The sequence below is a fragment of the Tamandua tetradactyla genome, chromosome 14 (genome assembly GCF_023851605.1).
Source record: "Tamandua tetradactyla isolate mTamTet1 chromosome 14, mTamTet1.pri, whole genome shotgun sequence".
Lineage (NCBI taxonomy): Eukaryota > Metazoa > Chordata > Mammalia > Pilosa > Myrmecophagidae > Tamandua > Tamandua tetradactyla.
This window is the reverse complement of record NC_135340.1, coordinates 81,394,006-81,416,051: the sequence shown is the minus strand read 5'-3', so window position 1 is coordinate 81,416,051 and position 22,046 is coordinate 81,394,006. Positions and strand designations below refer to the sequence as shown.

Genomic DNA, 22,046 nt, shown 5'->3' with positions numbered 1-22,046 from the left:
TGAGATGTCCAGGGTCCACCAACTCCACAGAAATGCAGGGCACCTAAGAATCAAGGAGGTGTCCCTGGTGGGGTCAATGTCAAAACAGCCAAGCTGGAATGTGGTGAGGGCCTAAATTTGCCTACCTTCTCCCAGACCTTGGATTTGGCCTAATTAATCTTTGGATAACAGCTAGCAACACTGCACTTTCCTTACCGTGGGAGACTTGCTCTTGTAATGACTGGCATGCTGCTGCAAGATGTCCAGAGCTTTGGCCTCTGAACTGGATTTACAGCTGACACTGGGGCTGGCTCGTGCCTTGTCAACATCTTCACCCCCTGAGACTTTGCTGCCATATGGGGAGAAAGAATAGCTGGAAGGAAGGTATGAACCTAGGGAAGGAAAAATAAAAAGCACTGAAGGAGTTGGGAGAGGTGGAAGAAACCCTGCTTTGGTGAGCTTGGTTAGGTGGGCATCATCTTTCCAAGGCACAGGCTGAGATATTTTCTACCATGGTGTCCTCAGGCTGAGACTATTGGCTTGTCCTTTTGACCCTGGACAGAAACTCAGAGCTAAGGAATGTTAGGGATACGTCCCTCAGTTTCCTCCAGCCAACTTTTACTATTGTTCTTTGAATCAGCCTCAGAGATTCAGTCTGGAAGAGTGGAGAAACAGTAGGCTGGAACAATCATAGTACTCAGACTTAGATGGCCCTGAGCTAAAATCCTACCTGTGAGACTTACTAGCAAATTAACAATTTTTTGAACTTCAGTTTCCTTACCATCAAAATGAAGAGACCAATACTTATTTCATAGGGTGACAGGGAAGATTAAATAAGATAATGAATATAAATTACCAAGTACTGTGCTTGGCACGGAGCAAGCAACTCAATAAACAGAGCTATGACTTTTATATAGATGTCATCTGGGATGACAGAAAGGAACACCATGAGCTGAGGCAGCTATCCCTATTTAAAAAGCTTACCTGTCCTATTTAGAGTATGCCTTACAATGTTACATCAGAACATCAAGACTGTTTAGGTTGCTTTCCTGTAGTGAGTTAAGGAACTGTCCTTCTACCTGAGAAGCATCCCTTATGGCTCCTCCAGGTAACATAAATCAGTGAGTAGAATAAGAGCACTTTCTTCTAACACAATAACAAACATTTAAAACCCCTTTACCCCCCTTCCCCCATTCTACCCAAGAACTCATCAACAGCAATAATAAAGAGCTTATCTTTCCTAAGCCGGACCTTTTCTAGCTGGAACCCCCCCATCCCAAACTGATTTTAAACTGCTTTCCCCATTTCTGACTGCCTTCTGACTTTATAAGTGAACGTGATCTTGCAAGTGAACATATACATTGTCCTGATTCGAATTTTTATTGTTCCATGTGTCTCTCCTGTTACAATCAAACTATAAGCTCCTTAAGTCTTTTCAATATTTGTATTTCTAACAGTGTCTAGTACATTGTAGAACATGAGTTATGCTTAAAAAAAATACTGGTTAAGGGAAGATTGGCAGTGGCAGAGAGTGAGTTTTATTTTAAGTTAGCAGTGAAAACTGACTGTAGATGGAATCCTCCAGCTGGAGCAAGGGAGGGAGAGGTGGTCCCACAGACTATAATTAGGGGTCATTCAAGGAGCTAAGCGTTAGTGAGGCTACTTCACAGAAAAATATATTAAAAAATGGGCTATCATCTAATAGCCTCAATAAGCCTTATTAGTGCTGAGCAAGAAAACCTTGAATTTGAAATCGGTGCTTCATTTCTCTGTAAATGGAACAGCAATGGCACCAGGGTATTGTACCTGGGTAGTTCTGCATCATCACAGCAGGCATGCCCCGGTAGCTGGGGTGGCTGGGATCATAGGACTGGCTGTAGGAGTAGCCATGCATGTAGGGGATGTAGGACTGATGCTGGGTGAGGGGGGAGGATACAGGCACATGGACACTTGGTCGGGGATCCTTGCTCCCAAGACGAGGTTCCTCAGATGGGGGCAGCTTGCAGTCATTACTTGTGCTTTCCTTCCCATCCTCTTTAGGGATAGACTCCTTATTCCGACTCCTTTCTTCCTTCAATTTGCGGTCCCGCTCCTCTTTCCAGCGCTCATCCTCTGACTTGATGTCTGAGTACTTGGCAGGATAAACATATGTCCACATCCGGGGCTCTGCCTCCTACAACAATCACAGAATGAGGGTTGAGTGTTGTACAGATAAGGGAGATGTTTCAGCTCAAGATCCCAGTAGAAATACCAGAGCAGATAATTACGAGACACCTGGGGCAGAGTATGATCTTGGCCTCTACTGGTCTTCATTTATAACTCAACTGGGTTGCTCTTGCTTAAAAAGTCCCATCTCCCCCCCAAAAGAGAAACAAGGTGAGAGGAAAGAAAAGCAAAATCCAACAGTGGATGTTCTTTAGGAAAGAACAAATATTCTGGGGAAACAACTTCTTAAACAGAAGAGGGTGCCCCCTTTTCAAGGATGCTTAGTTTTTGTTTTTTTTTACTTCTTCAAAGCAGGGCTCAAAGGGTGGAAAACTATAAGTGCTATCCAGTCCAAAGGGGTAGGCATAACTGTGGTACCAAGAGAGAAGGGAAGACATTCTATGTCTCATGAATAGAGCAAGATATGAGAATCTAGGTTCTTACTCTACAGTATCCTTTTAACAATAGGTCAGACATAGATGTTTGTGCATAAGCATTACACTTTTTTCTTAATAAAAAATGTATGGATAATAAAAAAAAAGTCAGTATGAGTAGCATATTCTGGGCCTACTCTAAAATGGGGAGATTACCATTAACTCATTCCATAGGAACCAAACAGTGTAATAAATACTGACCTCAGAATCAAGATACCTGAGTTTTAGTCCTGGATCTGCTAGTGAAGTCCTGAGTAGTCCCAAATATATCAAGCCAACTTATCTAGGCCTTTTTGTCAAAAGGGGAAATCACCTTTTATTGATACAAAGATTTTTTTTAAAAACATTAAAATGATTTACAAAGGTAAAGAATTCTAAAATTATAGATTTCTCCTGCTAATCTCAGTTCTGTTGAACCCCTCCATAAGGACAGCCTTGTTTTTTAAGGAAGAGAGAAAGACTATCACACAGGAATTTCAACTTCCTCCCAGGGATGGCAGTTACCTGTCGGTACCAGAGTATTGGATCCACCTCTGCCTGGCGGCCACACTCAGCACCTGCCTTAGCCTCAGAGGCCTCCTTGCCTAGATGGCTAGCCTCACTCAGCTTCACTTTAAGTCCTTCAGGGGTCTGGCTGGGGAGTTTTGAAGAGTCATCTAACTTGGGAATAATGACTGATTTGGTAGGGTCGGCCCCTGGCTCCTTAGCTTTGCTGGGTCCTGACTTCACCAAGTCTGTCAGGCTGGGAGCCTTGGTAAGAGTTGGTGGAATTGATGGCTTTTGCTTCCACTCTTCCTTTAGTGCTACCTCCCGCTCTTTTAGGGCCATTTCTGCCTTCTTGTCCAGTCCCCGCTGCTGCTGCTCTAAGCTCTGCCGTTTCTGTTGTTCTTCATACTGCTGCCGGTAAGCTGTGTTAGTGCTCAGAAGGTGGGTGTGATAACTCTGGTCACTGTAGCCATAGGGAGGCACATAGGCATACTGGTTGTAGTATAAGGACTGCATGTACATGTTGGGACGCTGCTGGATGACAGAGGGCTGCTGACTCGAACTGCTCAGCTCTGGTTTCTTCTCCTCACAGACATCGTTCTTTACTTTCCCCTCTAGGCTCTCAGACTCCTCATCCTTTTTTGTCTTCAGGGACTGGCTCTCCACTCCTGTCTGGCTGCTGGGGTTTAGAGCCCCTGGGCTGGACTGTGTGTAACTTGGAGAGTAGTAACTCTCAAAGCCTTGGTAATATGGTGAGTCTTTGCTCTGTGGCTGAGGGGGGAAAAGACTTTTCTTAGCCCCTTCCTTAACCAACTGTTCAGGGTCCTTTGATTTGACACTGTCCACCTTGCCCTCCCCATCCTCCCCAGCATCAGAGATGTCAGAGTACGCAGGACTGTTGGTTTTGACAGAGCTGGCTTCAGCTCCGTTCTGGGTCACTACATGTAAGGGAGTCATGGGCTGGGTAGGGGTAGTGCTATCTAGGCGGCTACTACCTCCAATTGAAGGGCTGGGGGCATTGTCAGTGAAGCTATAGATCTTGTCAGCTTCAGCCTTGATACTAGCAAGTCGGCTCTGGTGGGGGTCTGATGAACCATTTAGGAGCCCCTCCAATTTCATTCCATCTCCTGATGATTCCCTGAATGGGCTTTTGCCCTCTTCTGCTCGACACACCTTCCCAGGGGTCAGAGGACTTTCAAGTTCTTTTGAAGAGTCCTTCTTTTTTTTGTCTTTCTTTTTCTTATCCTTGGCTGGTGTCAAGGCAGGGTTGACTGTGAAAGGTTCTCCCATGACTGTGGGCTTGGGCTGGATGGGCTTAAGTTGGGGGCTGTTGGGCATGGCTTGGACTACTGTGGTGGTCAAGCCTGGGGAAGAGCCTGGGCTTGCTGCTGTGAAGGTGGCTGTCTGGAAGGTATAGATTTGCTGTGGAGGGATGGCAGGGGCAATGGGCCGGGCTGATTTTAAGCTCTTGGAAGGAATCTTTTCAGGTTTTAAATTAGAGGTTTTTTTACATTTTTCTTTTTCCATACACTTCCTTTCCAAAGAATCAAAGGCATCATTGCTTGTTTCATCCATTACTGAAGGTCCATCATCAGAGCCATCATTGGATAAGGCCCCAAGGTCTGTGTCCCCTTCCCCACTCAGCTTTTTCTTACAGAGGGCTTTTGTGCTGAATTTGTTTGAAGGGGAAGGGCTATGGGGCTCTATGAGCCGAACTTTGGGGGTAGCTGAGCGGGCAGGGGACAAGGAACCTTTTTGTGAGACAGATGCACCGTTGCAGCTTCCGACGTCTGCATGGAGGGTGGGCTCCTCTCCGTACTCACTATCTCCATCTGCTTCTGGTTTGCTGTCATCATCTGTATGGGCATGAGCTTGGTGATACTTAAGTCCATTGATGTGCTTGTACTTTTTGTTGCAGTTTGGGTGGGGACAGTCAATTAGGACTGGGGAGGGACAATTTCTGTCCGAAACAGTGGGTTCCACCTTGGTCCCAGGGAGGGGGCCAGTGATTGAACCCATGGAATTTGTACGGACACGCTTGCTCCCTTTGGAGTCCTCTGAGCTAGAATTCAGCTCCATGTCTGAAAGGGGTTTGTTTTTCCGCTTATTAGCTGAGGAAGGGCTAGCCTTGACATCCTCAGAGGTGCTGCTGGCAGGTGGGCGATGCTCTGAAGAATTCTGGCTGCCCCGACGGCCTTTGCTACTGGCTCCTGCCCGGGTTTTGCTACTGCTGCTGGTCCCTTTGCTGTCAGAGGCTGTGGCTGTCTCATTGACAGGTGTGTTACTGTTGGGACGCATGCGTTTGCCTCTACCTCGACCATTGCGCATTTCCAAGTCACTGGTGGGAGAGTCACAGAACCTTGGCAAAGGACAAACACAACAGGGTATTACAAAGAGTAGAAAACATTGTTAAACCAGTTTAGCTACAACCTACAGAAGAATGTACAGGTGGACATTTTCATTTTCAATGAATCTGATTTGTTAAAGGAACTTTTGAGTGCATGGGAACTGTATTATGTGATGAGATCCTAGGATCTATCTGCATGCTAGTAGCAAAGTATTCCCTAATATTTACCTCTAAACCATGCAGAGTTTGTTCCATGAGACAAAGAGCAGCCATGCCTGCATTTCCCAAATACAGCTGCAGGCTTGGTTTCAGGAAAGGCTTCAGGTATCATCTAGGACACTGGCCAGGCATGCTAAGTGACTTGCCAAAAGTCATATAGTTGATTAATGGCAATGCCTGGATCCTAGTTCTGCTTTCAACCAATGCTTGTTCCCTACATACCTCATCACAAATGTATAGCCAGGTAGAACTAAGCACCCATTCACATTAATAGGCCCCTAAACATGCCCTAAAGTCTAGATACAGTCAACATTACATGAGTTCTTTGGATGTTTAGAGATTTGCACATAGGTGTATTCCTCATGGCTTTTCAAGGAGATCAAAACATTGCCTAGAATTAAACCTTCAGTTGAGGTTGGTTCCTTTGTAGACTTGAAGACTGTTCTATTTCGTTCCAGGGGCAACTGGAGCCAACTGTTTCTAAGAGAGTAGGAGCCATAGCTAATGGCAGGAAAAAGGCAAATTTTGTCACATATCTTCTAGGGGTCCCCAAAGGAGCCCTACTATGAAGTGACTTACTGTTTTTTTCCTATTATCACTTACCCTCTCAGCAACTATGTCTTTAGATTCTAATGTATCCAAAGCAGAAACAACTCCTTCCAATAGGTTTCCCATACATACAAAGGGAGAATGTAAAGAACTTTACAAACTGGTCTAGCACATCTGCTTCTGATTCTTGTCAGGACAACTTCTCTGATAGTTTGATTATAGTCAAACAATATGCTAAGCCTCTAGAAAATCTGGTCCCACATCTCTGAAAAGTGGAAGGAATAAATGACCATATATCCCTAGGTAGAGCATAATCACACCTGAGAAAAAGAAAGTGATATTTTAAAAGTAAAGAGCATTTATGCAGCTTTAAAACAAGATAAACTTATGAACCATGTAATAACATGGATGGACCTAGAGAATATTATGCTGAGTGAATCCAGCCAAAAACTAAAGGACAAATACTGTATGGTCCCACTGATGTGAACGGACATTCGAGAATAAACTTGAAATATGTCATTGGTAACAGAGTTCAGCAGGAGTTAGAAACAGGGTAAGACAATGGGTAATTGAAGCTGAAGGGATACAGACTGTGCAACAGGACTAGATACAAAAACTCAAAAATGGACAGCACAATAATACCTAATTATAAAGTAATCATGTTAAAACACTGAATGAAGCTGCATCTGAGCTATAGGTTTTTGTTTTGTTTTGTGTTGTTTTGTTTTGATTTTACTATTATTACTTTTATTTTTTTCTCTATATTAACATTCTATATCTTTTTCGGTTATGTTGCTAGTTCTTCTAAACCAATGCAAATGTACTAAGAAATGATGATCATGCATCTATGTGATGATGTTAAGAATTAATGATTGCATGTGTAGAATGGTATGATCTCTAAATGTTGGGTTAATTTCTTTTTTTCCGTTAATTAAAAAAAAAAAAAAAAAAAAGAGAAGGGATAATTGGAGATGAAGGGATACAGACTGTACAACGGGACTGGATATAAAAACTCAGAAATGGACAGCACAATACTACCCAATTGTAATGCAATTATGTTAAAACACTGAATGAAGCTGCATGTGAGGTATAGGTTTTTTGTTTTTGTTTTTTTTGTTTTTTTTCTTTCTATTATTGTTTTAATTCTTATTCTGTTGTCTTTTTATTTCTTTTTCTAAATCGATGCAAATGTACTAAGAAATGATGAATATGCAACTATGTGATGCTATTAAGAATTACTGATTGTACATGTAGATTGGAATGATTTCTAATTGTTTTGTTAATTCTTTTTTTAATTAATTAAAAAAAAAAAAAAAAAAAAGTAAAGAGCATTAAAATACTTTTCCTTGGAACATTCCTGCCCATCTCTGTTCCATGGGAACAGTAAGCAGGTGAAGGTTTAAGGTAATTTTTCCAAAGACCCAAACCCTGGCAAACTGAATAATAATATTAGAAACAACTGTAAGATATCACTAACTGAAATGCAACTTGAAAAGGTTTTTGTGAAACCAACACGGTCTAGTGGAATTCATAAAACTGAAATGTTTTTGAGTTCAAATTTCTGAGAGATGCCTATCATCAAAAGCATCATCAGGGGATGTGTGGGTAGTTCAGCGGTAGGGTGCTTGTCTGCCAGGTTCGATTTCTGGCCCGTGCACCATCCCCTTCCCCCACCACCAAAAAAAAAGCATTGTCAATGAATGTTCACCCATCGTTAGACTTTATGGCCTTTCTCTCGAGGTGAGTAAGAAGCCAGAATTCAATAATTCTAGACAAAAAAATATAGAGTTTTCTCCCCATTCTTCCCCATCTTACACATATTCCCAATGCTTCAATACCTAACTCATTTATTTTCCTTGAATGCCAATTAAATATAGTGCCTTCTCTTGTCTCTTATCATATGTCCTTTAAAAGCCAGGCACACCACAACTCTGGCAGGATAAAGGTATACAGTTTTACTGATTAGTCTGAATCACTAATATGAACTAAAAAGCTGCAGATTGCTTACCTTGGGGGTGCCCAGTCATGCCGCGTACAGTCAAGAAGTGTACCTACATAGGTCTTATTCCTCCATGTTACATTTACCACCAACATCCCTGGAAAATAAGAAGAGGCAGATATAAACAAGGGAAACCCTGCTAGTTACTGAGAAGAGTATTTTCCATTTGAGTCACCCTGTGACTTTTGTAGGAAGGTTTAGGAGGTGCTCTGGGTCCCAATGGGACAAACAACATTGGGCTGGAATACTTCCATGGAAAATGCCTACAGCACTATCAGGGACCCTAAGGACTGGCAATACTGCAAAGATTTTATGGCATAGGTCCCAGCACATTTTCTTATTTTTTTTTGAATTATGCAATATCTCAAACATACTGAAAAAGTACAAAGAATACCCTAACAAAAACCTATATGCCCATTATCCATCTAAAAAAACTCATAAGTTTTTTTGCCATGCTTGCATCAGATTTCTTTGTCTAAAGAATAAAACATTATTTATTATATTGAAAATATAGTAATATTTTATAAAAATTTGAAAAACTTTGCATGAATGGGATCATGCTGGGCATATAAATGTGCAACTTGCCTTTCTTGCTTAAATATTTAAAATGAGATTTACCCATGTTGACATGAAAAAATTAATCCACTCATTTTAACTGTTCTCAAGGAAATATTACATTGTATGTTCTGACCACAATTTACACATTCTCCTGTTGAGCATTTAAGTGTTTTGCACATTCTGCTCTTAAATGATGTCACAATGAATATTCCTGTCATAGTGTTCATTTTATTTAAAAATGCTTTTGAATTGGTAATATAGTCACATATAAAAAATTTAAAAGGTCTCCCCTCAAACCTCAATACAATATTATATCCTTTCTGTCACTGTTCTTCAGCCCTCCAGTTTCATGTATTCTTTCAGAGTTATTTTACACATATATAAACAAATACGTTTATATATTCTTCCTTAAATGGTAGCAATGTACACAGAATTTTGCACATTGCCTTTCTCATGCAACCATATATTTTAGATCATTCCATATCAGTACACATAAAGCTACTTCATTCTATGGCTGCATTTGAATGATTGTACCATAATTTATTTAATCAGTATCCTGTTGATGGCTATTTAGGTTGCTTCATTCTTTTCTTATTACAAATGATGATGCATAAATAACCTTGTGCAAATGTTTTCTTATTTACATGAACATGTCTATAAGGGAAATTCCTGTAAGTAATATTACTAATTGCACAGAGCACTTGAATTTGGAGTTTTGATAAATACTGCCTAATTGCCCTCAAAGTGGATATTCTAATTTACACACCCACCAGTAGTACAGGAGAATCCCTGCTATTCTTTCCCTTTGGCAACATACTGTTATATATCTTTTTGATTTTTGCCAATGAGTTTATACATCATTTCATGTTTAAAAGACATTTGTATTTCTCTTCTGGTGAAATGGCTGTTCATATGGTTTGTTTATTTTCTTTTTTACTGAATTATTAGTCTGTTTCTTATTCGTGGCTCTTAATATATTGGGGTAAGAATATATACTTATTTTTGTTCATAATATGAATTGGACATTTCCCCTGGTTAGCTGACTTTGCTTCCAGGTTAATGCTATGCAGAATTATTTACTTAGATGGTAAATTTATCAATCTTTTATGGCTTCTGAGTTTTTTGTCATATTTCAAAAGGCTTTCCCTATCCTATCACTTTATTAACAGTTTCTTCACTTTTTTCTCTTGGTTTCTTCTAGTATTTTTATGACTTTCTTTTTTATATTTAAATCTTTGATCCAACAGTAATTTAACCTGGTATATGTGACATGGATTCAATTTTTTTGAGCATATTAATTTTATTTGAGCATATCATTGCTTTAGAAGGCACTTATGTGAACTCAATTTTTAGCTTTTTTTTTTTACATGGGCAGGCACCAGGAATCGAACCCAGGTCCTCTGGCATGGCAGGTGCATATTCTTGCCTGCTGAGCCACTGTGGCCTGCCCATGAACTCAATTTTTAAATGTCATTTTTTGACAACTTTTTAAACTTTTAATTTTGAAATAATTTCAAACCCTGAGAAAAGTTGTTAAAATAAAAAAACAATACAGAGCACTCACATAATACAGCCCACCCAGATTTGCCAATTTTCACCATGTTGCCACATGTATTATATCTGTCTGTCTGTTTATCTGATTTGTCTATTTTCTAAACATTTGAGTAGGCTGTGTACAACATGCTCATTTTTTTTGGCATGGGTAGGCACTGGGAACCGATCATCATGCTCTTTTAACACCCAATACTTCCATGTACACTTCCTAAGAACAAGGATATTTATTTAATGTAGCCATATTAGCTACAGTTAAAAAGTTCAAGAAATTTTAATATTGCTATATGTGGCTTATCTTTTGAAGCTACATATATTTATGATGAGTTTGGTTTTACATTTTAATCAAGTCAAATATATTTTTTCCTTCATGGTTTATGCTTTTTTATGTTTTATTTAAGAAATCCTTTCTTATCACAAGGTCATAAACATATTTTTTATGATGTATTTTTTAAATTAATTTTTAATCTTTTAAAAATACCAAAAAACAGCAAACAAACGCAAACATTCTTAACTTTGATCATTCCATTCCACATATATAATCAGTCATTCACAATATCATGACATAGTTACATATTCATCATCATGATGCATTTTTAAAAGGTGTCTTTCTTTGCCTTTTTATTTTTCTTTCTGAGAAATACCTTTATTTTTCAACACCTCTATTAATTTTCAGAATTTCTGTTGCATTTTTACTTTCTAAGAGTTTCTTTTAATTCTCTGAATGCCTTTATCTTATAACTTTCTGTTCTTTCATGGATGATATATCTCCTATCTCTCTGAGTATATTAATGATAATTCTTTTCCCGAACATTTTTTCTCTTCGAATGATTTCTAGTTCCTCCAAAATACTTACCATTGAAGATTAAAGATGGTCTCAAATTCTATATTACTACTCCTATGGAGAGGTGGAATTTATTTCCCCCTTTTGTTAATCTAGGTTGGCTGCTATGCCCATTAAATTATTGCAGAAATGACATGATGCTAGTTCTAGAACTAGTTTTATTTTTTAATTGATGAAACTTAACATACAAACATTCTTAGCTTACAAACATTCCATACATTACGTACAATTAATGGCTCACAATATCATCACATAGCTGTGTATTCATCTGATCATTTTTTTTAACATTCGTATCACTCTAGAAAAAGAAATAAAAAAGAAAAAACTCATACATACCATATCCCTTACCCCTCCCTCTTGTTGACCACTAGTATTTCCATCAACCCGATTTATTTTAATCTTTGCCCCCTTATTATTTATCTTTTATCGATATTTTTTACTCATCTGTCCATGCCCTAGATAAAAGAAACATCAGACACAAGGCTTTCATAATTACACAGTCACACTGTAAAATCTATATCATTATTTAATCATCTTCAAGAAACAAGGCTACTGGAAGACAGCTCAATAGTTTCAGGTACTCCCCTTTAGCCACTCCAATACACCATAAACTAAAAAGAGATATTTATATAATGTGTAAGAATAACCTCCGGGATAACCTCTCAACTCTGTTTGAAATCTCTCAGCCACTGACACTTTATTTTTTTTCTCATTTCTTTCTTCCTCCTTTTGGACAAGAAAAGTTTTCTCAACCCCTTAATGCCAGGTCCGGGCTCATCCTGAGAGTTCTCTCCCATGTTGGGGGTGGGTTGGGGAGGGTAGTGAGTTCACTTGCCTTGTTGGCTTAGAGAGAAAGGTCATATCTGAGCAACAAAATAAGTTCTCTGGGGATGACTTTTAGGCCTAATTTTAAGTAGGCTTAGCCTATCCTTTGTAGGAGAGCGCGACCTATTGATTTGGTTGTCCCTACTGCTTGTGAGAATATAAGAAATTCTCCAAATGGAGAATTTGAATATTTACCTGTTTCTCCCCATTCCCCCAAGGGGGCTTTGCATGTACTTCTTCATTCACTGTCCAAATCACTCTGGGATTTATCGGGGTATCAAATAACCTGGACAAACCAACAAAATCTCATGGCCTATTCAAGATTCCATGTACTTACGGTGCTCAACTAAACTGACCATACAAGTTAAATTAAGAAATGTACTACCCATAATATAAATTTTGGCACCAAATAAACACCTCTCCCTTTAATCTCACACAGAAATAGAAGTTTTAGAGTTTGGACGATATCATCCTTTACCCAGTCTTCTAATATACCTTAGTCCTATCCAGATCAGCTTCCTTCATCTCTACTTGATGTCTGATCACTTTTTCAACAATTCTAGGCCTAATTTTTAAAAGGACCAATAACTTTGGTTCTTGGAGTCCTGAGCTGTGATTTAAGAAGTTCAACTCCATGCAGGAGAGACTATGTGAAGATTCTTGAGACTACATGAAGAAAGAGAGTGGCCCAACTCAGGCCAGCTTTCCTGAAGTCCTCAAGGTATCGGATATGTGAGTGAATTCTCTTGGATTCACCAGGCCAGGCCAACTGCTAGATGAATGCCACCAGGTATTTCCAGGCAATACCAAATGGAACAAAAGAATAGTCTAGCTGAGCCCTGCATACATCCTTAACCAACATAATAAGCATAGGTCAAAAACAGATTTTTTTTTTAGCTTCCGATTTTTAGCTTCCGATTTTTTGTTTTGTTTTGTCTTACAACCCATTTCTTCCTTCAGAGTTTTATTTTTTCCTTGTTAAAATTCTTCTTTCAGTAATTCTATCAGCAATATTAACGCCTCCCAACTTGTTTGTCTCAAAATACCTTTAGTTTTCTACCACTCCTAACTTACATATAGTTATTATTAAACTTATAGTAGTCTGCTTGATGAATGTTTTTAGTCATTAACTCCCTGTATCTGTAATAAAAATGTTACAATCTATTTAATTGTATATTTATATTGCCATATAAATAATACCTGATTGATCCTTTTCCATTTTTAAAACTTTAAACTTCATTAGTCATTATATTTTAAGTGTGATTTTTAAAAAAATAAAATTTGTTATTTCAGCAAATCTAACAGTGCCTAAATATTTAAATAGGTAGATTTATATTTGGATTTATTTCAGCCATCTTATTTTGTTTTGAATTTCTATTCTTTGTTTTTCTTTGTTGTTTTTACTCCTTTCCTTGATTTCTCTAAAATTGACAGAACTTTTTGTATTACCATTTCACTTTTGCAATTTTGGATGTTACATATTCTATATTTTTTGTAATAGTACTTAATTAGGGAAGTAGGTCACAACCTTAATTGTACTGTTTGATGAATTTTCACAAAGTCAATGTAACCAGTCCCAGTTAAAGAAGCAGAAATTCATGAATGTTCCAGAAAACCCCTTGTATTCTTTACCAATCACTATCACCATCTGCTTAACTTTCTGTGACATGCTAGTGATTTCCTTAGATCTCCCAGTTTACTATTCTCTATTACTTCTTAGTCTGTTCATTGAATTTTCAGTTCAATTACTACACATATATTTATAAGTTTTACTTCATTTCCCCTCAAATCTATTGTTTTCATTTGTTAGCCTTTTAATAGTTTTAAGCATAGCTATTTAATAATTTCCCTCTGATGACTCTATTTGCAGTTTTTAATGTCTAATTCTTTTTTGCTGCTACTAACACTCTTATGAAGGCTCACTTCTCAAGTTTCATAAGCCAGATGTGTGGGCTCATTTTTCAGATAACATTATTTGTTTTCTATTCTTTTTAAAAAAAATTTTTAATTAATTAAAAAATAACAAACAAAAAAATTTTAAACATATGATCATTCCGTTCTACATATAAAATCAGTAATTCACATCATCACATAGTTGCATATTCATCATCATGATCATTTCTTAGAACATGTGCATCAATTCAGAAAAAGAAATAAAAACACAACAGAAAAAAATTCATACATACCATACCCCTTACCCCTCCCTTTCATTGAACATTAGCATTTGTTTCTTATTCTTGCATTCTTTTATTTTCCTTATTTCTGACAGGTTATATTTCTGGGTATTAGTGGTACTGGACAGCTTTTAGGCAGATGTTATAAATTGGAAAGTTATATGTGCACATGTTTGGGACTTGAGGCTTTTAACTTTTCACTGCCGTTTTTTTTTTTCTTTATCCCCAAAATCCTAGAAAGAGGAGAAATTTTATGGTCACTTCTCTTTGTCCGTCTTTTTTCTAGTTCACTTTTTTCCCCTATAACAACACAAATTTATTGTCTTACAGCTTTGCAAGTCAGAAATCTAAACTAGGTCTCACCAAGCTAAAATTAAGATGTTGGCAAGGCTGCATTCCTTTCTGTAGGCTCTGGATAGGATCTGTTTCCTTCCCTTTTCCAACTTTTAGAAGATGCCCCCATTCCTTGACTTGTGATCCTCTTTCTACATCTTCAAAGCCACGAATGGCAGGTCTAGTCCTTCTCACATTGTACCAATCTGATCTCCTCTTCCGCCTCTTCTACTTTAAAGGACCCTTGTGATTATATTGACCCTACTTGGATAACCCAGATAATTTCCTTATCCTAAAAGTCAGCTGATAAATAACCTTAAACCCAAGTGCAACCTTACATCCCCTTTGCCGTGGAAGGAAACATACGCGCATATTCCGGGGATTAGGATGTGGACATCTTTGGGAAGCCATTACTCTACCTACTAGAGTCCACCCTCTGCCCCAAAAGATTCATGTCCTTTCAAAGTACAAAATTCATTAATCATGTTCCAATGTCCCTACAAGTCTCAACCCATTACAACACAAACTCAAGGTCCAAAATCTCAGTAAATCTAATCAGTTTAAAAGTCCCAAACTTCATCATTTTAATCAGATATGGGTGAGACTCTGGGTATGATCCTGAGGCAAAATTCCTCTCATCTGTGGATCTATGAAATAGAAACAAGTTCTCTGGTCCCAGTGGCAGTACAGGCAGAGGATACCAGTTATAGACATTCCAATTCAAAAGGGGAGAAAATGAAAGGAAAAAGGAACTGTAGGTCACAAGTAATTTCAAAATTCAGCTGGTTAGGTTTCAAGGCCTGAGAAGAATTCTCTGTGATTGTGATTGCTTGTGCCTCTGCCCTTGGCGTCATCCTACCTTTTTCACGAAAGGTAGTACAGGTTTGTGGCTGAGTAGTTTTATTAGTTTATTTCTTGCCTGTATAAGTCTGGGGATCCAACAGTCTTCCACATTTCATTTCATTTCCTCTCTGTCCTTTTTAGTCTAAGCTGGCAGTTTCTGCTGGTATAACATCATCAAGAACTTCATGGGGTACCTGTTTATTTGCCAGGATTTACTCCATTACTCCTCCACAGATTTTTTTCTGGATAATCCCATCTCTGCTGAGATGGCTGAGGGGATTACACATTAAAATCTCTTTAAAAACAGCTCCAATTACTCGAATATTGTTGTCCTTTGTCAGAATAGCCTCAGCATGAAACTTCAAAACCAAATTCTCCTATAGCCTTCAGTCCACATGATATATGGATGATCCTCTTGACTTCCCACCTCCTCCTCTGAGAATGGTATGGTTTCTTCCATGTTCCAGGCCTTCATGATTGTCGTTTCCCTTAGTGTTTGTCGAGCACTCAGTAGATGGGGATATCAGAGACCTTTCCTTTCAGATTCACTGGATCAAACAATTTGGTTGGAACAGATTCCTGTCCCATGGTGAGCAGGTGGGAACTGAACTCTGCGCCTACCTCCTTCCTTCTTCCCCTGACGGGCTCATGGCTGTGGCCACCAGCTGCTTTTCTGTTACAACAAACAAACAACTGCCCCTCTAGGTTTACTTTAAAAATATATATATACATAAATAAAAGTTTGTTGTACAAAATTAAGGCCTTTGTATTACACAGTTTACTAAAGCTAAAGAAAGACTGGATAATTAACTCCACAAAAATTTTGCTACTATTATGTCCTGTCCTCAACTATTAAAAATGGCCTGACCAAAATGTTAACAAAACAAACACTATAAATAACATCAATCCTTTAAAGAAGACTGTCCCAAATGTTATTTCTTGGCATAGGTGATCTTCATGTCATGGGATGGTGTGATTATAAATCCTTGTAATGTATCCTGGGCAGCACCAGCCTTGTCGTCACTTTCAAATTCAGCAAAAGCAATGTCATGTCTTCCAAGTACCAAATGGACTTCCTTAAAACCAGAGAACTGATTAAACAGCATGGATAACATCACCTCATTAGTCTTTTCTGGTAATATTAAGGAATAAAAAAAGTCTGGAGGATAATTAGGAACCTGAGGATTTGGTATTTTGTATTTCCCTGGGTGTTAGTTGAATTTGTTGTTCCCAGATCAGACTTTTTGCTTGCAGTTGCTAAAGTCTGTTCCATGGTTTTGGCTTTTTTCTTTTCTTTGTCAGCAAACGTGCCATGCATTTTAGATATTATATCAGAATCTGTTTTTGCATACTGGATTCACATTGGTTTAGGATAAAATGAAAATCCTTGTAACTATCTTTTTTTTGAGAGATAGAATTATTCTTTATCTTGTTGGTGATGGTAGCTACATTATTATATATATCAAAATTCATCAAAATACATTTTAAATTGGTGAATTTTATTGTAATAAAAAACTAATAAAAAAGAGAAAAAAGTTGTTTTGTAGAAAAGGGCATCATGATACATTTAATCATCTGGGACTTAACTTTCTTCATTTTATATTTTATTGCTAATATTCATCCATATTGTTATATCACTGTGGTTCATTTGTTTTGACAGCTGTATAACATTCCAGTTTACCCACTCTTGTTAATACTCATTTGAGTTCTTTCTAGATTTTTGTCTTATGGAGAGTGCTGCTATGAACATTCTTGTCCATGTCTCCTTGTGTATATTTCGAGTTTCTCTTGGATTTAACCCTAGTATTGGAATGACAGGGTTGTAAGGTTGATGAATGTTCAATTACAGGAGATAAACTGTTTTCCAAAGTAGTTTTCTGCTTTTCGTAGCTGGGTCTCTTTATCCTCAATTAGACTATGATCCTAGGGCACGAGACTATCTCCTCTTGAATTATCATTGCTAAGTATTCTATTAGTATCCTGGTAACCCAGAAGACTAACGGCAGAAGTTCAGCCTGACAGTATCAGCAAACACCAAGTGCAGAGTCAACAGCAAGCGAGGAACATATGTCATGCATGGAGGCTGGGTTAGGGTCCTACTCAGAGCACCAGCCAAGCTCCCTATGACTCCATCTTCCTAGCTTCACAGTCTGGAAGTGTTCCAAGGCCCTTAGTTAAAATGCAAATTTCAAGAAAGGAGAAGGCTTAAACTCTTCTAAAGACATTACAGATGATACCTCTAGTACCCAAGCAAGGATTAGCAGAAAAGGGAGTGGCATAAAGAGGAAGAGGAGGGATAAGAGAAGTGGGAAGAGTCAAGAAACCAAGTATTCTAAAGTTGTACATACTTTTCTGCTCAAGGGCCATGATGTAATGTTGCCCCAAAATACAGGCTGTATAAGGCGTGTCTCTGTTTTGCTAGGGGAAGAGCTCTGAGAGGTCTGGGAGTGGGCCAAAGAATTGGCACCAGAGCTCAAGAACAACAACAACAAAAAAATCATAACAAAACAAAAAAGACACTAGGAGGTTTCTAGGTGCTCAGAAAGCAGGAGAGATGCCACTCCGAATGATAACGAGGCCTGATTATCTCCCACAATCTGAACTGCTATATCTCCAGCAGCTCCCTAGCTACCAGTCATAGAGGAGCTCAAGGAATACTTGTTAGATGAGTTAACAAGGGAAGAAATACACAAAGAGAATTACAGCCCTGTGACAGAAGCAGCTTCCTTAGCTATATTTGAGAAGCAGTGCCAGTGACAGAAGGAGGAATGGCTGGAATTATTTCACTTAGAAGAGCTTTCTCAATATGAGTCAGCAGGTAGATTATTATGTATTGGTTTTTCATTTTAGTTACTTGTTTCTTAAATTTGATCATAATGCCATAAGGAGGTAGGCTTGTTTGGGTCACAGGCTGCTCATGACTGATAAAGTGGAGCTTGCCTCAAGTGTGAGGTAGGTTCTATAACCAGGCTAAGGTCCTGAACTTTGGGGTGACTATCCCTAGGAGGGAAGTGCTTAGCAACAACTGCTAGTACAAATGAACCAACAGTACTTGGTTGGACTGACATGATGTTCCCAACTATAGTCCCAGCTCTGTGGAGTTTCAACAATTTCCTGGGTAAATATTAGAGTTTAATGTGTGAGCTTGCTCAATGACTCCTCCTCTTAAGCTCCTAGTGGGGCAAGAACATTTAACAGAGGCTTGGACACAGGTGGGGAGCCATGGGTGAGTTAGCAACCTCCTGAGGTTCCACAACTGAAAAGGAGGACAGAAAAGCTCCTTCCTCCTACTGCTAAAAACTACCTAAAAATTGAACAGGATAGAGATAAAACCCAGAGTGCATCTGTGCCACTGGTCTCAGTTTCTGGTACACTCCAACAGTGTACGACCTTTGTTTTCTCACACGAAGGCCTCAAGGACAGGATGATGCTATGTCAGCCTACACATTTTGCAGAAGTACATAGGCCCAAAATTGGCAAGGAGGTTTGGTATTACCAGTTTCCCCATCTGGCAAAATGGGGAAAAAGAGAATGTGTCCATGAAGAGTTTTCGGAAGTGAGTCAGGTCTTCCATTTGAACGTCAATGCTGTATCAATTAGCCAGGAGCTCAATTGTGCCTTGCACCACATACTCATTCTGTAAGTGTGAGAGTGAGCAGGTAGAATAGACAACACGGCCTCCTGGTTTGGTGGCAAGGAGTCCAGCCGCAAGAAAGTGCACTTGCAGCATAGGCAACATCTGACGCTCCTTCTTCCTTGACCGCTGAAAAATGTTGTTCTGTTCCTCATAAAGGGAGTGGCGATCCGTGGCACAGGGCACATCTACCAGCACCCAATCATAGGTGTCCCTTCCAGTTCTCCCCACTTCCTGCCATCCCATGAGGTGACTCGAACTCCATTCCCATCCCTGATATCTTGAGGGACATAGCTCTTAAGGACCTTCTGTAGTCTGCCTGTTCGGGAAGTGGACAGATCATTGGCAGCGAGATTGCGGCAACAATCTGTCTGAAGCAATGCTAGCGTCTTTCTCCCGGGGGTTGCACACAAGTCAAGTACAGTGTCCCCAGGCTGCAGACCAAGGGCCAGAACAGGCAGCAAGGAGGCGGCATCCATCAGGTAGTAGTTCAGGATACCCAGGCTGCTGAGCCTGGCTGGAGGGAAGTGGCTGATATCCCCTCTAACAAAAGTGAAGCATTGAAGGTTCGGATTGCAGGTCCAGGAACCAGGGGTGGATGCTGCACTTTGGCTATTCTCAGGCTCCAGTTCCCAATGGGAGATGGCTTCATTCACAAAGTCCCTGGCACTCAGCTGCTCCAGGTCAGCAATCACATGATCCCAAGAAGCAAAGTTATTGACCAGTGGACCGTATTTCTGCTCTGAGAGGAGACTGACCCGGATCGATGGCCAAAGATCCCCCAACTGCACATTGTAGGTCATGTCAAAATTTTGCAGAGCCAGTCGAGTGGCAGAGAATTTGGGCCCTATGGCAGCCCATTTCTTCTTATGTCGATGTCTCCGTGGAGTTACTGCGACTTGTGCGGGCTTCAGCACCTCCCGAACCCCTTAAGGCATTTGTGGATGAGCCCAGTTCCTTAAATACAATGAAGGCCTGTCCCTTCATCTACATAGTCTTTAAAGCTTCGATATCTATCACATTGCTAAACTGAGAAAACAGGGCATACAGGGATCTCTTCAATTCTTCTTTTGAAATTTTGTCATTCATATTGCTGATATAAATTGCATGATTCGGTTTGATATCCTATCCGCGTTTTTGTTTAAATTGTTCAAATAACCTGAGTCCTGCATGGTCTCTCCTACGGCTCTAGCTCACTTTTAATGAAATGCGGAATCTTTATGAAAATCTGTTCTTTAAGCAACATTAGAAAACCCAGTTTACATACCTGTAGCCTGAGACCATCTCTTGTCTTCCCTGCTGGAATAGAAGCCATAAGGTCAGTATAGAAAGCACTACTGGGCTACAGTGCCATCAATTCTTTCCATTTTGATTTTAGCATATTTTGCTTGTGCTCCCTGAAACTTTCATTTCTTGGTGTTTGAAAAAATTGTTGCTTTAAGCCATTAAGGTTTTTTTTGTCAATAAAAGCTTTAGGAATATCTGCATATATACATCTCCATTCAATTGATAACACTAATAGCTTCATTACAATACAAATTGCATTAGAGAGCTCTTAAATTTCAGACATGGTCATATATATGATATTTGAAATGCTTCTTTATCTAAATACATATTACTCTTGGATATATCAGGGCATAACACTAACCTGTACAAATCAACGAGATCTCACACTCTATTCAAGATCCTGTGTAATTATGGTGTTCAAATAAATAGATGATATAAGTTAAATTACATAATGTGCTACCCAAAATATAAATTTTGCACCAAATAAACATCTCTCCCTTTAGTCTCACACAGAAGTGAAGTTTTAAAATACGGACCATATCATACTTCACCCTGTATTCTGATTTACCTTAGTCCTATCCAGATCAGCTTCATTCACAGCTCTACTTGAAATCTGATCACTTTTTCAACTTTTTAAACAGTTGTTGTAAAGTCATCAAGTTTTGGGTTGGTTTATTACACAGAAATACACAACAAAAGCACTGTATGTTCTTATTATTTTGGCTCTACTTTCATGTTAGAGGCTTTCCTCATATGTATGATAATCTTTGGATATCTGCTTATATTTAAGAATGGGGAGCTGAACAGTTGGTTGGAATTTCCCAGTGAAGGAATGGGACTCACTGACTGTGAACTTCACAGTTCTGATGTGACCAGGCTATTTATTAGGGAACCCTCTGTGATAGGATCTCTAGGCCCTTCCTTATGGAATGCTTACCCCAGCTCTTCTGCATTTAGGGTGCAAGAATTATGGAAGTGAACAGGAACAGAGAGCCAGAGGGCATACATATTTGTTTACTTCTCCTGCTTTTAATATAATATTTACTTCTCCTGTTTACACCATCCTCAATTAAGCCTAATGACTCTCAGTGTAGGAACACTCTGGTTTTCCTTTTAAAAGAATAAACCTCCAGTCCTATGCTTGGGTTGAGTACGGCAGTTATCCAGATGTATGAAACTGGAGATAGAATCTAGGGGTTTAATTAACTTTTTTTTTTTTTTAAGACAGACTGTTAATTAGTTCTTCTATTATTAGAGTTACCCTGACTTACCCCTCCCCACAAACAACTGGTGTTGTCAATTACTGAGCATTTTGCAGATTCTGTGATATAACTCACAGAATCTCTGCTGGTGGATTAAAATTCAACTAGCAAAGATTCTATTTCCTTTGCTCTGTTATTTACCCATAGTTTAATCACTTTCCAGTTTCTAAAATTTTGTTGCACTTGACTTCTTTCCCATATTCCCTGACTTTATAGGTTCATGGCTTTAAAAAAGTTCCTTAATGTCATTTTTTAAAAAACTTTTTATTGTGAAATGTAACATACATAAAAAAAGCAATAAATTTCAAAATACATTTTAAGAAGTAGTTACAGAACAGATTTCAAAGTGTGGTGTGGGTTACAGTTCCACAATTTCAAGGTTGTCCTAGCTGCTCCAAGACACTGGAGACTAAAAAGAAATATGAATATAATGACTCAGTAGTCATACTCATTTGTTAAATCCTAGTTTCTCTGTTATAACTTCTCTTTCTCCCCTGATCCTTCTTCCCATCCTTAG

General features: G+C 38.9%; 1 protein-coding gene and 2 pseudogenes across 2 annotated transcripts in view; all 3 read right to left on the bottom strand.

Moving 5' to 3' along the window:
* The window catches only part of ZNF609 (zinc finger protein 609), a 403,867-nt gene that overhangs the window by 7,592 nt on the left and 374,229 nt on the right, over positions 1 to 22,046 (bottom strand). For both annotated transcript variants that reach the window (XR_013162437.1, XM_077128206.1), the window contains exons 4-7: positions 8,228 to 8,315; positions 3,123 to 5,463; positions 1,786 to 2,152; positions 196 to 371 (exon numbers count right to left, since the gene is read on the bottom strand). Coding sequence is in view for 1 of the 2 variants with exons in the window: in XM_077128206.1 (XP_076984321.1) it covers positions 196 to 371; positions 1,786 to 2,152; positions 3,123 to 5,463; positions 8,228 to 8,315 (2,972 nt within the window). In the remaining variant the exon portion in view is untranslated. The remainder of the gene's footprint in view (positions 1 to 195; positions 372 to 1,785; positions 2,153 to 3,122; positions 5,464 to 8,227; positions 8,316 to 22,046) is intronic.
* Positions 14,097 to 18,221, bottom strand: LOC143656545 (U2 small nuclear ribonucleoprotein B'' pseudogene; annotated as a pseudogene).
* On the bottom strand, positions 16,896 to 20,156 carry LOC143656251 (5-cytosine rRNA methyltransferase NSUN4 pseudogene; annotated as a pseudogene).